We start from the raw sequence: 16,655 nt of genomic DNA on the forward strand, positions 1-16,655 counted from the left end.
ACGACATTATAACCACTGATATATGAAGTGATTAACATTAGGTATTTTCCCCACCGTGGGAACCTTTTCACGGCTCTAAGAACTTTTTGGAGGAACCGTCCCTTTTTTTTGTCTCTTCACTGCAGGGACTAGGAATGATCGTAGTTCTTAAAACTCCATTTTGAGGAACCTTTTCAGCTCCTACTCCAGGGCAGGGACTAACCGGCACAAGAGGAACCTTCAGCGTTGTGAGTGCGCGGCGATTGGTCCAAATCCCCAAACCAGGTCCAAGTCCACGGTCCCTCACCGGTCCCTCCGACTCTGCAGAGTCTGCGCGGTCGGGTCGCATAACTCTGCGTGGGGGCCAGCCCACGTACACTCAGCGGTAATAAAAAAATAATTAATAAAAAAAACAATAAATATAGTATTTTTATTGTAGATGTATGTATGTCCTTTTCTGACATTAACTGAATTATTTAACGTGCGCCCCATAATCCCTGTGCGCTGTCTGATTAGGTCTTGTAGATCTAATATGTGAAGATTCAGCAACTGCATTGGTTATTTCTCACCTCAAATTTGTTCAGAAACAGAAGTGATAAGGCGAAATAAGTGAAAGTTCCGGAGTAAATACAACACAGAACTCACACTGAAACCCCATCGGCTGACGTCACTTCAGGGTTAATTCAGAGTTCCAATGCGGAGTGAATACAACCAGAAAAAAAGCCCTTTAGTTCTCGGGGGACCTCTTCAGTTCCTAGTTACCCTCAGGGAGTTCCCAGAACTGTTCGGTGCGAAAACGCCTATTGCTCATCTCATTCCAATGGCACCTGTCAAGGGGTGGGATATATCAGGCAGCAAGTAAACAGTCAGTTCTTGAAGTTGATGTGTGGAAGCAGGAAAAATGGTCAAGCATAAGGATCTGAGCCACTTTGACAAGGACCAAATTGTGATGGATGGACGACTGGGTCAGAGCATCTCCAAAACGACAGGTCTTGTGGGGTGTTCCTTGTATGCAGCGGTTACAACCTACCAAATGTGGTCCAAGGATGGACAACTGGTGAACAGGCGACAGGGCCGTGGGCGCTCAAAGGTCATTGATGCACGTGGGGAGCAAAGGCTAGCCCGTCTGGTTCGATCCCACAGAGGAGCCACTGTAGCACAAATTGCTGAAAAAGTTAATGCTGCTATGACAGAAAGATGTCAGAACACACAGTGCATGACAGCTTGATGTGTATGGGGCTGCGTTGCCACAGACGGTCAGAGTGCCCATGCTGACCCCTGTCCAGCATTGAAAACGCCTACAATGGGCATGTGAGCGTCACAACTGGACCATGGCGTAAGAGAAGAAGGTGGTCTGGCCTCATGAATCGAGTTTTCTTTTACATCATGTGGATGGCCGGGGTTAGAGAGCTATCTGATCGAGCATCTGTGGGAGACCCCGCAAGTTCCAGGACTTAAAGGATCTGCAGATAACGTCCTTGTGCCAGACACCACAGGACACCTTCAGAGGTCTTGTGCAGTCCATGCCTCAACAGGTCACAGCTGTTTTGGTGGCACGAGGGGAAGCTACACAACTTTAGTGGTTATTGGTGGTGGTTTTAATGTTGTGGCTGATCATCGTATGTGGGACTGTCGACGGGGAATATTGATTGTAAAAAACTGGTTAAAAATGTCTAAATGATGAAGGTTTTGAAAAAGCTTTAAGTTGCATCTTGTGGAACAACAAAATGTGCAGACGCGGTGATTTCATTGAAGGTTGTGAGGGTGTGTGTGTTTGTGCAGCGGTCTGCGACCATACTTACTCAGTGCTGCTCTGCCTCTGCAAGCAGCAGGCACTACAGAGTGAGAACAGGATAGGAACAGTGTTAAGACAACAAAATAGGGTGTTGCTTTTGAAGGATTTTAACAACCCGGGCTAAATGTCTTCTTTTCCATAGGAGATCCACTTGGAACTCCCTGGTCCCAAGAAAGTCCCGGCAAGTGAGGCGGTACTTTCCGGGGGAACAAGAACCATTGGGACAGTGGTCGTAATACTTAACAAGTAGCAGTACGCAGCACCTTTGTCTTGTGAAAGAACATGGAAAGCCAGAAGCGCTACACAGCAACAGATGGACCGACAACTAAGTTCAAGCATTAATTAGACGTGCTGAAACAACTTATCAAACCTAACAGTTGCACGTCTCACGTCACCTCCTCCTGATTTACATCTCCATGGTTCGTAGGTGATGTGAGAAAGCAACCAAGAACTATTTTAGCTACTGCTGAGGTCCCCTTTCTAGAAGGGCCAGGGCGTCAATGGTTCCATTTAGTTTCTGTAACCTTGGTGGAAAAGAAGCTTTCTCAGATTTTTACATCCCTGGTATGTAGAATGAATCACATCGATCTGTTGAGCTAAATGACTTGGAATTTCCCCTTGGAAGTCCTCGTCAGTTGAGGAAAAGCAGAAACGCATTACTTGTGTAGAGTTTGAGCCGAATAGGGTTGCTTTTAATGAAACCTGTATACAGGTACTCCTCACTTAAAGTCCTACCTGTTTAATGACCGTTCCGACTTAGGACCTGCTCTCGACCGGTCTGTATTGTGCTCGCGTACAATACCACGGCGTGTGTGCTGCGTATAATACCGCGGCGTCCCAGCGTCAAGCATCTCCTCGAGCATCACCCTTTATGTACTATATACACACACCATATACACTATATATATTGTATATAGACTGTATACATCTCATCACCAGTCTCAGTCTTGTTCCTGCAGTCTGTCAGTATTTACTATACTAGCGTTCGCAATGGCCACGCCCCCTTACCGTGAAATAACACGGGTCCTCGCTTATTGACCAATTCGCTTCACAACCTGGTTGTAGGAGCAAAACTCTGAGGTCTCTGAGGTTCCCAAAACATGTCTTTAAAGTTTTTTTCTAAAAATACCACTCAGACTCTATACCCCTCTGTTTCAGTCCTTTTCTCGATGGGCTACTTCTGTGTCTGTAGCTTAAATGCACGATATAGCTGCAGGCAGCAATACACGGGGTCCAGTTTAGTCATGGTATGGTATGTATTACAGTTTTCCAAGATTTCCGTAGTGCCGGGATCAGACTACACAAATTCACCCCTATTTTGTCGAAGCCGGCAAATTTCCAGTGTCGGGCCTGAATATGAACGTCGGGAACGACGAATGGGCATCTTTACCCCGTGTAGTGTAAACTTTAATTCACCTCACCTTATGTCGCCGCTGCACAGTAGCAGACGGCCAAACGTTGTAATAATCCATCCAATGAGTAATTTCGCCAAGTGCCACGCTCAGCCATCTTTTTTTTTTTTTAAACCTGTGCTGTCAGCATGCCTGGCATACAACACAGAGTATTTGTATGCTATTGCATCTAGGACAGAGTTAGTCTGCAAGTAGAGTTCAGGTTCTCAACCTGCAATGCAACTCTTCATTAATTCTTAAATCGTCAAGAACTTCTGCAATAACTCTGTCCTGTGGACGACCTGTAGGATGACAAGAGCACAGTTTTTTGTTGTACAGAACCACCACCAATCCCCCTCTTTGGTGAACTATTTTACCATGTTTTGATCTATAAACAACTAATCACTACTCCAAGAGGGGGAGGATGAGACCAATAAACATAGAACCAAACAACAACATGTACATGGAAAAACATAAACATAGAAACAAACAACAACAACATATACAAGGAAAAACATAAACATCAGACGACAACATGTTTCGAAAAAACAGCGTTAATGTATTCCAGGAAAACTGGAACAGCAATTGGGCATGTGGCCGCTTCCTGTCATAGTTATGGAAGTAAATGAGGAAGAAAATTAGAGGGAAGTAACCAGGAGGGTGCTGGGGTGCATTCAAAGCAGGTGCGGGTGGCGTGCGCGCACCTGTGATGAGACCGCCTGTATGTGTGTGGGAAGTGTCCACCGGTGAGTGTACAGGAATTATCCAGGAATTGGTTCTGGTGTATAAGGTCGGCATTATGTTGTGGCGCCTCCAAGCAGCGGAAAAGGCCCTGAAGCCACCCCTGAGGCCTGCAGCCGTACAAACACCCCAAAGCCGCAGCCACAGAAGATCCCCTTGCCCCCAGAGAAGCCGGAAGCCGACAGACCGACACCATGCCTGAACCGCCCGCCCCACAGGCAAGCCGGAGGGACTCCCATGCCCACCCATGTTCCGCGCAAGAGCGATGCCCGCCCCACCGCAGCCGATCAGACGCCCCACCCGGCCGCGAGCCGTAAGCGCCCATCCACGTAGCCGAGTGTGCTCAACGCAGGGTACCCGGATGTTAGCCAGCCAGCTCCCCCGCCAGCAGGCCGCCAGAGTGTTCAGCCATCTTTTTTACACTTGTGCCCACGCATGCGAGGGTAACGTAAAGCACTGTGTCGGAAAATATTGGCGCAAGCAGCTCTGGGGGAACGGGGCTCTTGGCGATATTTGGAGGCTGGGGGACGATGTAGCGATTTGTGCTGGTCTGACACAAAAACCAACAGAGAAGTTCCCAACAGAAAATGGCGCACCTTCGCAAAGGTAGCCCAAAGAGGTGGGTAAAGTCTAAAATCTGAAGTAGAAAACTGAATGGTTTGTTGAATCACATGTTTTCTTACCTAGGCAGCCCACAAAAAAACTGACTGGGTTGTGTAATTTACTTTTGCGTGTTGGGACTCATTTATTCAATTGCTAGCTTCTTAAATAGCTTGCACACTCTCTCCCCACAACACAACACAAATTTTAATACTGTTTTTGACTATAAAAGGGCCAACAAAATGCGGTTTGTATCATTTTAAAGCAGTGTAGAGAGGTTGTGTGGAATCACAACCTCTCTGCAGGAAACCCTAATACATGTGTTGAAGCCACTTTAAGTTGCCAGGGCTGACGGTTACCTTTCACTGCAACGTGGTTGCCTTCACAGTTTATTACATTGCCACATAATTGCCTACCAGGAACTGCTTTCAGCAAATCAGATTTCCAGTGTTTGAAGCCACTGATGTTTAAACCCGCCATTTAATACTCTGCTCTCTCTCTGCTCTCGCGCATTTTAGTCCTTCCACTCCGACATCTCTCTTCATCGGTCTTTCTCGCTTACCGCTAGGGGGTTTAGGTCTTGGAGGAACACTCTTCTTCGGTGGTAGTGCTGGTGTATCGTTCTTTCTGCTGAAAGGGTCATCCGCAAACCCTGACTGAAAAGAGAGAGAGCGAGACCAGAGAGGAAGAGAGAGAGAAAATAGGAAGTCTCAGCAAAAAGCTAGAAACATTTTCATTAAAGTCAAATTCACACAAGGTTCGGTCTCTTGATGACGTCGCTGATTTGAATGACTCATATCAATACCGGGAGGTTTTTCATGCTTTATGTAAACTCAGCTGTTAAACATATTCACATAATGAGGGTTTAGCGACCATTATACACAGCATGGACAATCACGACTCCGGATCATGAGTTTTGGGCATTGCAATTATTTTTGCCCACATAATGTCTTGAAGGTTTTAAAACCAGTATCCCACAAGTTGTTGCAGTCATCTTCGAATGTTTTATTTGGTAGACTGCTGCCTCGGGTACCTTCTGGTAATCGGGCAGCCAGCTGGCCCTGCCTTCGAAGGGGTCCCTGGGCTTTGACATGTGGCTGAAGTCCGCGAACCCCCCCGTGCTGTTGGAGCTCCCGCTGAAGGTGCCACTGCCAAACGGATCCAGCGTACCGAACAGGTCTGGAATAGAGGACAGTTGCATTATCCAACTGGGTGTGGTGTTCACCAATGTATGTTCCCAAAGGTTTGCACACATGCACCAGACCTTTGACTTTACCAATCACAATCCAATGGCAGACTTTTGCCCTGGACTTTCATTAGCGCCAAAGGGTAAAAGACCTATCACCACTAATGAAAGATAACAAAAGCCAACTTCGGCTGATGCTGAGATAGCAGACCCTACCACCTCTCTCTTCCAGCCATGGGTTTAATAGGCAAACAGACATGCTAACCTGAGCTTGTGGAAATATTGATCACAGTGTGGTTCATAGCGTAGGGTTCCTACCGCCACTCTGGCATCGTTTACCAATCCCCCCCCCCCCCCCCCCCGACACGCGTAGCCCTTAACTTGACCCTGTGCACGTGCGTGTGTTTGTACGGGCAAGATTCATATCCTGGAGAAAACAAAACGTTAGGCCACTGCGGTAAGACCGCAACCCCCGCTGCTCGAAAGGGAGTGGGACGTCCAGTTGTGAATTCACCAAAGCCCAATTGCGAGCTTTAAAACCAGCTTAGGCACGGTTTGTTTCCGTCGACCTGAAGCGGAACCGAAACGGCATGGTGACCTGTTTCTGTTCAAGAATTGTAACATACTGTATTCTGTTTTTAACCCCCTAATATGTGTTTTATTGATAGCTGTAGATAAGGACTCACTATTTGTCTGATGAAGAAAAAAAAAAAAAGATAGCGATGGCTATACTTTCGGGGGGATGGTAGCTCAGGAGGTAGAGCTGGTCGTCTAGTGATCTAAAGGTTGCTGGTTCAATCCCAGGCTCCTCCTGCTAGCATGCTGTAGTGTCCTTGAGCAAGACACTTAACCCCTTATTGCTCCTGATGGCTGCATCCGTCAGTGTTTGAACAATTGTAAGTCGCTTTGGATAAAAGCGTCTGCTAAATGTAATGTAATACTTTGAGAAAAAATACAGAGGGAGGGAGAAAGAGAGGCATTTACCCGATCCTTTAGATTTGGGACTAGTCGTAGTTGAGGAGAACGGGTCGCTGCTCGTAAAGTGACTGGTCTGCTGGGGGAAAAGCAAAAAAAAAACAAAGAAAAAAACGTACACACCTTGTTAACAGCCTAATGAGCACATCCCCCGACAAAGCCCAGACACTAAGGTTCGACTTGCAAACATCTGGGAGGATGGATGTTTCAAGGGCCCTGGTACCTTTGACGGAAGCGTGGCACTTTTACTGAAGGGGTCTGGCGAGGAGAAGGGATCGGCCTTGGTGGTCTTCTTGAAGAAATCTTCCGATGAGGCCTTGAATGGATCCGTCTCCTTGAATGGATCGCCCCCGAAAGGGTCTAAGGGGTGGGGGACGGGGGTGAGGGAGGGGTGTTAGCCTGCAGTTTGGGCAGAAATCACTAACTTTAGGTATGTGGATTTCTAGGTATCGAGTACTTAGGTATCTCAAGTATTTTTACAAGCCTGTAAAGTGTGTGCGGCCCTTGGACAGAACCACACATACCTCGTTCTGACAAAGGGCCAAAGGTTGTTTTGTTTCTCCTCATCTTTTTCTTCATTTATTATTATTATTTTTTTTAATCAGCCAAGTCACTAATATTCCTCTGTGATTCCAGTATCTTTCCAAGAAGTAGCTTCTTCTCAGTCTGCTCAGATTCAAAGTTTAAAATCACCGGAACAGGCGGTTCTCTTTCACAGCTCTCCTCGGCCAGGATCTCGTCCGGGTTCTCATGATAGAGTCTGGGTGGTGGCACAGTAGAACCGAGCTGAATAACTAGAGCTAGGGCATATTATTGATTTTCCAGGACGATAGTCCAGGGTAGTTTCGCAGCAGAAGTGTTGTGTGTGTGTGTGTGTGTGTGTGTGTGTGTGTGTGTGTGTGTGTGTGTGTGTGTGTGTGTGTGTGTGTGTGAGAGTGACAGACTGGAATCTGTCTCCATATGATGCCCGTCGCCCAGGTCACGACTCAATCAAATGTGTTTCCTTTTCTCGTCTTTACAAAGTTGTTCGGCGTGTGCGCGTCAAGGCCTCGAATCGCGACGGCAATTTTCAACGGGCAATGAGATCGTGCACCTGCATAGCGGCGAAGACAACGAAAGCGCCAAATGAGTGCGTGCGGACTTCTTCAGTGTACAATGTCAGCTCTGCGAGCTTGCTGCACAAACTACCACAGCAGCGAGCTTTATGTTTCCATGTTTGTTTCAAGGTCAAAATATCGCAGGATATTTTACCTCTCGCGAGAATGTTGTGGGCAGACACAATCTTACGAGTGCTGGGGTACCACAGAACTCAGTTTGTCGGTTCTCCATCTTTAAAGTTGTGCTCCTCAAAGACAGCGGTTGTTATGTGTGTGTGTGTGTGTGCAGAAGAGACTGACAATCTGCAAATTTCCATCGTAAAATGTCCACTGCTCAATCTTTTTATTGTCGTTCCGATTTTTAAAAAACTCACGTAATGTGGAGAAGGCTTTAAAGTTGCCAACAAACCCTAAGCCAATATTTTTTGTATTTTTTCTGGGAAAGATGTTCGGTTGTTAACTTAAGAGGCAGTGGAGAGATTGTGAACTGGGTCACTGATATATCAGTGGAGCAGCTTTGAGTCGACATTTCGCATCTGACAGCGCTGTGGTCTCGCCGAACCACTTTGCGAGATATTTTGGAGATCGGGTGAAAGGAGCTGAGAGGGGTCGCCCCAACCAACCCAACAAGGTGTTCTGTGGGAAGGTACGACGGTACGCCAGATGAGGACCGCGGTTTAAAATATCTCCATTATCTGCTTAGGCTGTGAGATCGAGAAGTGAAACTCCACAATACCACTGAAGGGGGAAGTGTGAGGGAAGCCGCAGTTACTTTTTTTCGGTTTCCGTGGACAGGCAGAAGGGTCGTATACAAAAGTGGCAGTCTGCCCTCAGCTAAAAGCGTGGAGGATTAGTGATTCTATGGCAAAACGTGTGGAAAATATCAAAGATTATAAACACATAATCAAATCCCCGGTTTCCTGGCTCACCGAGAAACCAAATATTATGAAATGTTAAAGCATAAGAGGGAGGGTTGAAAAAAGGTGTAGGATCTCGAAACTGTGTTTTAAAGTTAGCTAATGGACTAGAAGTGGAATCTTTTTGAGCTTTTTTGAATGTCTTATTTTGTACAAGTGCTCACCCATTTTCATCGCTCAAAACAAAGTGGACCGATTAAACCGATTAAACAGCGTCTTTTCTCCCTTCCCTTATAGAGGTAAAATACCTGCGGGAGGTGGCGGTGGCGGTGGCTGCTTGGCAAAGGGGTCGTTTTGGAAAGGGTCACCTGGAAGAGGGACAGGACGGTCAGAGAGTCGGTGCAAAATCCGGACGAGCCGAGCTTTAAGTCTTGTATAAGATGAGATGACAAGACGACAGCAAGGCAGACAACAAGGCAACCCCGATAGACAAGACAGAGACAGGCGACAGCTAGGCAAACAGAATGGACGGAGGGGTCGGGAACCTTTGAAGGGGTCTGTTTTGAAGGGGTCTTCTGTGTGGAAGGGGTCGGCGTGGATCTCCTGAGGCTGGCTATTGAACACAGATGGCTTCACCTTAAATGGATCCTCCTGGAGATGAGAGATGAGGTCACAATGACAGAAGAGAAAGAACAAGAACCAGTGAAAAAGTGTTAAGAATAAATACTGATTTGCCATATCGCTCCAAGAGTTGGTAGCCAACTTGCGCACGCACACGAACACACACACGAACACACACGAACACACACAAAATGCTGAAGTTGAGTAAAATTAGCTCGGTCAGAACGCATGAATGCACAAGTGCACAAAGCTGCATGTGCGTTCCCACGTACAGTACACCTTTCCTGCGTGATCTCAATACACTGGGACGGCCAGGTGCAAGGTTCCGCCCAAGTTGGCGAACCGGCACCAGGTGGTCGACGGAGCCGGGGTCTCAACTTCAACACGCACTTTTTACAGGAATGTCCGCCAGGCAGGAAGATGGGTCATTACTAAAACCAACAGCACTGAAACGCACGCAGGCAGGCAGGCAGGCAGGCGCACACACACACACACACAAACACAGACACACACACACACACACACCTGGCTTCTCTGTCCCAGAGCTAGAGTTTCACTTTAAGAAAAACAGGGAAGTGATTTACATTCTCTTGCAATTTGCCTTTATCTCGATGTTCTTCTCCGAGCTGTGGTCTGCACGAACACATTCTTTCACACTGTGTGTGTGTGTGTGTGTGTGTGAGAATGTGTGTGTCAGATTTCTGGGGGAAATGTCCTTCACGTGCTAGCTTAGCGCTGGCTGCAGGCCATGTTTCAAACGCTCTAACCTGTTGTGGCTCATTAACAACTCTCCGTCAGGTTTCAGTGAGAACCGCTGACCCAGATCCAAGCCGCTGTTCCTGTCTAAACGCACACAAAAAGCTATTTATGTGCGCGGCGACTGAAAATATTATCTGTTTCAACGTTGAATGGACCACAAAAGCTTTTAATAGCAGTTGGCTCTCAATCTGTCCCGCCCCCCACCCCCTCCGGCCTGCATACAAATCTAACAACAGTGGAGATATCGGCGCCTCGGAGAGGGCCGTCTTCGCATGCACGCAAATGCAAGTGAACAAGAATTTGCGTGTCACAACTCTCACACCGACACTGAGGTACAGTATGCAAGGTATTATGGGGAAAAATAATGGGGAGGAGGAGGGCAGTGGAGTTGCAAGGGTGTCAGGGTGATATTTCTATTTAAAACCAGAACTTAATTCAGCTTAAAAGGGTGATTTTCTATATTTTTTTTCCTCAACTCAACCCCTATTTTCAAATAATTTCTCGGATTCCCTTGCATGTTGGCAGACATGTGACCAAGTCCCTCTTATCCAAGTCACAAGCAAGTCTCAAGTCATTTTTCCTGAGGCAAGTCGAGTCAAGTCCTTAGTTCAGTCAAGTCACACAAAGAGAAAACATAAGGTATTAGTGCCTGTCTAATAATTACATTATTGGCCAGTCTATCTAATCTGTTCAGTATGACAATACTTAATTTGTATTCTAATTATTGATATTCAGTTAAATAAATGTAAAACAAAAACAAATAACTTTCTGAAAGTTTATTTATTAATTCATTTCTTCCCAATAAAAAATAAATAAATAAATAAATAAAATTGCTTCTTTAATGACTGATCAAGTTGTAATTTATCTTGAATTTCAGCTTTTTTATGGAGAACTGTTTTTATTTATCTTTAATTCAATATGTCTACATACTGCATCGGGTTAAAATGAATAGCAACGCCTGTTGTATGCATTCTGCTTTCTAAAATCACAGTAGGGTCAGGCATCATGGCACTAATATAATACAAGAAGCTGTTTAACTTCTTCTAACTTCTAACAGCCCTAGAAGAAACCTAGTTTGGTGTTCAGTAGTATACTGCCCACTGAGAGCGATCACATTGGTTTTCCATTTGCCTGCAAAGGAGGCAGAGGATATGATCAATGCCAGATTTGCACAGCCTACACCAGAAGGAATGTGTAGCGATGCGATGCGAGGGTGCGGGAATAGCCGACACCAACTCGGGACTCCTGAATCGCCGCCCCCCACTCCATCCTGTCCAGCATCAGGGTCTGGAGCTCTGCAGTGTTGCTGGCCCCACTGTCCGGCAGATAAAGGCATAAAAACACAGTAACATCTAGGTTGCGTAGGCCAGCGATTTCCAACCTATGGGCTGCGACCCACTGGTGGGCCACGAGGGTATTGCAAGTGGGCTGCCAAATCATGGGCAGAACACATCGATTTTATTGAAAAAATAAATACAGAATTATTAATTACAAAAATGATTTTAAAAGTAAAAAAAAAAAAAAAATCATTTCATGGTATTTTTTAATTAAATCCGATAAAAATGCATCATCACTGATAGATAGGAACTTATGGTAGGGTGTACTACAACCAAGCCGGACCACGATCCACGTGGACCTGTATATTTTTTAACTTGAGGTGAAAATCAAAATAGATAGTTGGCTAGCCTCAGGAACACTGAAAAAGAAGCCATTGGTACATCATCCACAAGCAAAGTCCAGGTGGGACAGTCACACCTGTCAGACAAAAAAGAAAGGTTTGGAGAAAGTACAGCGCTGAATATTTATCATTGGGATTTTTTGGGATAGGCACAGAAGACGAACCGTTACCGCTGTGTGTGGTGTGTTCCAAGATTTCATCAACAAAGCTCTGAATCCATATGAACTGCGCCGTCACCTCGAGACAAAACACCAACAGAACACGTCCAAGCCGCTTGAATTATTCCATAATAAATTCAAGGAGTATCAGGGCAAGAAAAAAGTCATTGAAACGTCATGTACGGGCACCGAAAATGCAAAGGCAGTGGAAGCCTCCTATCGGGTCGCCTGACTCATAGCCAAGCCTGGTAAACCGCGAAAGTTCCATAGATAAGTTTATTTTAAACCCACTTCTTTCTTGTTTTACCACTACTGCACTGTATGTATGAGAATGCATATGATTGTTAAAATATACGTCCTCTGGGAACGCACTGTTTGGCTCCTGTATTACTTCCGGTCGGATGTGGGCCGCGAACACTTTTGAGATCTTTAAGTGGGCCGCGAGTCCGAAAAGGTTGGGAACCACTGGCGTAGGCAACCAAGGTTCCTTGAAGAGAGAGCAGATCTATTACGCATGGGATTGATCGTCACATCATGTAATCCAATCGAAACACATTCACGCCTGAAAAGGCAGAGGAAGTGACGACGCTGCGCATTCGTCCTAACCCGGGTATATTGTGGCGTGGCTTGGCTTCCGCTTCCTCCTCTTTTCGCTGTTGAGCGCCTCAGAAGGGCACCATACCGCAGCGGAGAAATAGATCTGGTCCCTCCTCAGGGAATCGTGGCTGCCTACGCAACCTGGGTGTTCCCTATTGCAGGAACTGCCATCTATTACTCATAGGACCATACAACATCCGCAATAGTATGGTGATCACCCGAGGGAGGTTCATGTAATAACGTACCCCCCAATGGCATGTCTGTCCCAGACATGTGAGTGGATGTGTGAGGAAAAATGCTTATGGGATACTTACTCTGTAACACCTGCATACTCTGCGCTGCCATGAGGATACTCCCCTGGTGGGGTGAGCGCGCAGGCCCTAACGGGCCTGTAATGGCAGACTCCTGTCGGCCAAGTCTATGGCTTCCACGAGCCAATGAGCCAACCGCTCCTTGGACAGCATACAAATAACTGGTCCTTGCGCCTACAGCCCTTAGTGCGGTCCATATAACATTGCAGCGCCCGAACCGGGAACAAAGCATTAAGCCTCTCCTGCTCCGCTGACTCAGAAGATGGTGCAGAGATGGCTGCTAACTCAATGAACTTAAACCGAAATGGAGCGGTAAAGACCTTCGGGGTGAAAGAAGCATTAGGACGCATAACCACTCTATCACCTCCAACCACCAAGTGTATCCAAGATGCGTGAACTTACAGTGTCTGTACCTCGCCTACCCGTTTCACAGAGCCAAGTGCCAGTAGAAAGGCCGTTTTCAGAGAAATTATCTTGATATCTGTGGTGTGTAGAGGCCCGAATGGAGGCCCTGACAGAGCCCACAAGACTACCGATGAGTCACAAGAAGGGATTGGGGATGCCGGGGTTGGGCGCAGCACGCCCGCCAAAAAACAAAACCAAAACCAAAACAGAGGCCAGCGGTGACTGCCTGGTGTGAAGCCGTCCAAGCCCACATGACATGCAGAAAGTTGTCAGATAGACCTTTAATGTAGTGGCTGCTTTCCTCTTAGCAAACAGTTCCTGCAGGAATTGCAATATTGGCCCTATAGGGCAGTCAGGTAGGGCGTGTCCCTGCGTATCGCATCTCTGGGCAACAATATGCCAGTCTGTACTTGCATCGGGTAGAGGGCACTCTGGCGCTTTGTATAGTGGCAACCACTGCATCTGAGAGCCCCGAACCTAGGAGCTTCTCCCTCTCAGGCACATGGCCCGAAGGCTTCATAGGCCCGGATACGGCTGCCAAATTGTTCCGTGCGCCTGCTTGAGTAGGTCTCGCAGGAGGGAGAGCTCCCACGAGGGCCCACACTCATGTCACACAGATCGGCAAATTATGGTTGGCTGGGCCAATAAAGGACCAGGCACAGCACCAGGTTGTCGTCCCGCACCATGTCTAGCACCGGCTCAATAAGTGCCACAGGGGGAGTGGCGCCTCCGGCGAGCCAACGCGCCACAGGTGGCTGGTCTCCACCCCCTAGGGAGAACTACAACATGAGCTGTGCCGTCCCTCGCAACACAAACAGGTCCCTCTCTGCCCTGGCAAACCACCTCCAGATCACCGCTATCACCTGGGGGTGAAGGCGGCAGTCTGCCTCCCGGGGTTCCCTTTGGACAACAGGTCTGCCCCATGGTTGAGGAAGCCAGTAAAGTCGGTAGCCCGGGGGAATAGGAGGTTCTGCTCTGCACACAGCAGTAACGATTCGCCATCTGACCCAGGGGGAGGGACTGGACCCCGCCTTGGCGATTGATGTATGCTATTGCCGACGCGCTGTCTGACCTTATCAGAAGATGTCGGCCAATGAGGGCTGGAAGGAAGGGCTGAAGTGCTAATAGCACCGTGTACAGCTCTAACATATTTATGTGGGGTTTTGCCTGTGTTATTGTTCCCCGCCTGCAGGCTGTTACTCCACTGTAGACAGCTCCCAACCCGTGGTAAATGCGTCCGTGATGATGGTGGAACGATACAAAGTGCCCCCTAGTGTGGATACGGCAAGAAGGAACCGTGCACTTCCCCACACAAGGCCCTTTGCACTTCAGTGACACCGTCACCCTGTGGTGGTTGTCCTTCACTGGGTTGAAACGCTTGGTCACGTACCACCCTTGGTAATGTCCTGGCTCACAGCATGCCAGTGGGCAGTGCCACAACTGCTGACGCAATAATGCCCAGTAGTTAATAACAAATTACTTCACTGACAGTGCGGGTCCAGTGAACGCACATGACTTGATGGCCTGGCTAGCGATAGGCATGGAAATATATATAAAATATATATTTTTACAATATATATATTTTACAATGGCCGCCTGTCTGACTCCTTCCCGGGAATGGCTGCAGATGAGCCAGTCGTGCAGGTAGGTGTACACTCTCCTCCCCTGCTGGTGTAGTGGAGCTATCAACGCTTCTACACATTTCGTGAAGACCTGTGGGGCGAGAGAGAGACTGAACGGGAGCTCTCCTGAAAGGCAAAGCATAGGTACTTGTGGTACTGTGGGGGTTAATGCGTAGCAGGCCTGCTGCACTCCAATGGTGGAGCGTGTGGCGGACTGGAGCGAGTGATTCATGGCACAGACATTTGGCCACCAAGGTGGGCAAATGTTGTGTTTTTTCAACCCGAAGCCTTCGCCGGCTCCACGTGGTCAGAACTTCTTGGAAGAGGGCTCCAGCGAAAAATTCCCCATCCAGCATAGACACAGCCGTTTCTGGGACTGCCTCGGTAGGGAGGCCCAACTTTGATGCCGTGCGCTGAGAGACCTCCAGGAGCTCGGCCTCGAGCTGCCTCGAGGGGGCCCGAGGACAGGCTGGAGCTCTGCCGGAAGCTGGGGAGGCTCTCTTCCTCGTCTGACTCGTACCAGTCTGTCTTGGCCCCAAAGCATATCCCCCGCTGTGGTTCCTCCAGGATGTAACTCGGAAAGGAGACTGGTGAGGACGTAGAAGCAGGGCTAGCAACAGGAGGAGAGGCGGCGCGAACGGGATCAGCTCCTGTGCTAATACTTGCTGGGGGAGTGGGCTCGCCACCAACATCCCTCCTCCATCTGTGTTCTCCTCACACCAGCGCGTCGCCCTTCTCCTGATGGTAGTCAGAGAAAGCTGGGCCCAGGCTGGGCACTCCACCGCATCCTCCAGGAGTGCCGCCTCGGCGTGCTGCCTAACGAGGCATGCGGTGCAGGACCGATGGCGGTCGCCTTTCTCCCTGTGGTGTACGCAGTCTGGATACGACCTCCTTGATGCCATTACTATTTATTTTCAGAGTAAAAAAGAGTTACAGAGGTATAAAGAATGAATGCTAGAATATACTGCCTCACCAAATATACTGTCTCTGACTCACACGAGTGGGATCCAAAGTTGAGCCGCAATATATACACACGGGGGCGGAACGGAATCGCACCGTCGTCCCTTCCCTTGGCTTTTCAGGCATGAATGCAGAGCGTTTTGATTGGATTATGTGATCTGACGATCAGTCCCATGAGTAATAGATAGCAGTCCAGGGTTTGTAGCTCTCTATTTCTTGGACATGCAAAGTTGCCTTTGGATGTGCTTTGTCATGAAATGGTTAAATACAAAATGCTTTTACTCAATCATCGAAATGGCAACTCTTCAGTGCATCTCTGATGGAGGTGTCAGATATGGTCATCCAAAGTTCCAGTGTTTAGCCAGAAGGTTTGGTGATGGGATGCGGTAATGACTCCTTTTCATCTTTGAAATGGTGATGTCAACCTTTGCTTTAAGCTTTAAAATGAAAATAAATTACTTCTCAAGACTTGAAAGTATGCCTTCTTTATATCGATTGATTTTTTTTCCCCTTGGTCACTTGAGGTTGTGGGGAGAATATGCTGTTCTTTTTTTTTTTTTTTTTAAATAAAGAATATTCTTATTTGAATATTCATCCATATCGGCTATTTTTTATGTCGATACTCGACATGAAGATGTAATACGAAACATGATTTCTTCCAATATGATGGTTTTGTTTATTTTCATAGGTGTGAACAATGTGACATTGATGAATAAGCCTGTCGTTTCTATGTCGAAAAGACACACCTGCAGACACTATGCGTTGGGTTTCCTCTTACCCCACCGTTGCCCTGACATTATCAAAAAGCAGGCATTTTGAGGGTCATTGGGACACAGCCGAAGAGGGTTGTGTGCCTACCCTGATATCAGACAGAATTGTCAACTCGTTACAGTCCATCCACTCTGCCGAGGCAATGTCAGAAT

General features: G+C 47.5%; 1 protein-coding gene across 1 annotated transcript in view; it reads right to left on the minus strand.

The window, feature by feature from the left end:
* The window catches only part of eps15l1a (epidermal growth factor receptor pathway substrate 15-like 1a), a gene marked incomplete at both ends in the record, with an annotated part of 59,898 nt that overhangs the window by 16,788 nt on the left and 26,455 nt on the right, over nt 1-16,655 (minus strand). The window contains 6 exons of the mRNA XM_080012714.1: nt 5,069-5,162; nt 5,531-5,685; nt 6,677-6,746; nt 6,891-7,027; nt 8,930-8,989; nt 9,143-9,272. Coding sequence (XP_079868840.1) covers nt 5,069-5,162; nt 5,531-5,685; nt 6,677-6,746; nt 6,891-7,027; nt 8,930-8,989; nt 9,143-9,272 — 646 coding nt within the window. The remainder of the gene's footprint in view (nt 1-5,068; nt 5,163-5,530; nt 5,686-6,676; nt 6,747-6,890; nt 7,028-8,929; nt 8,990-9,142; nt 9,273-16,655) is intronic.

The sequence above is a fragment of the Zeus faber genome (genome assembly GCF_960531495.2).
Source record: "Zeus faber genome assembly, chromosome: 1".
NCBI classification, from domain to species: domain Eukaryota; kingdom Metazoa; phylum Chordata; class Actinopteri; order Zeiformes; family Zeidae; genus Zeus; species Zeus faber.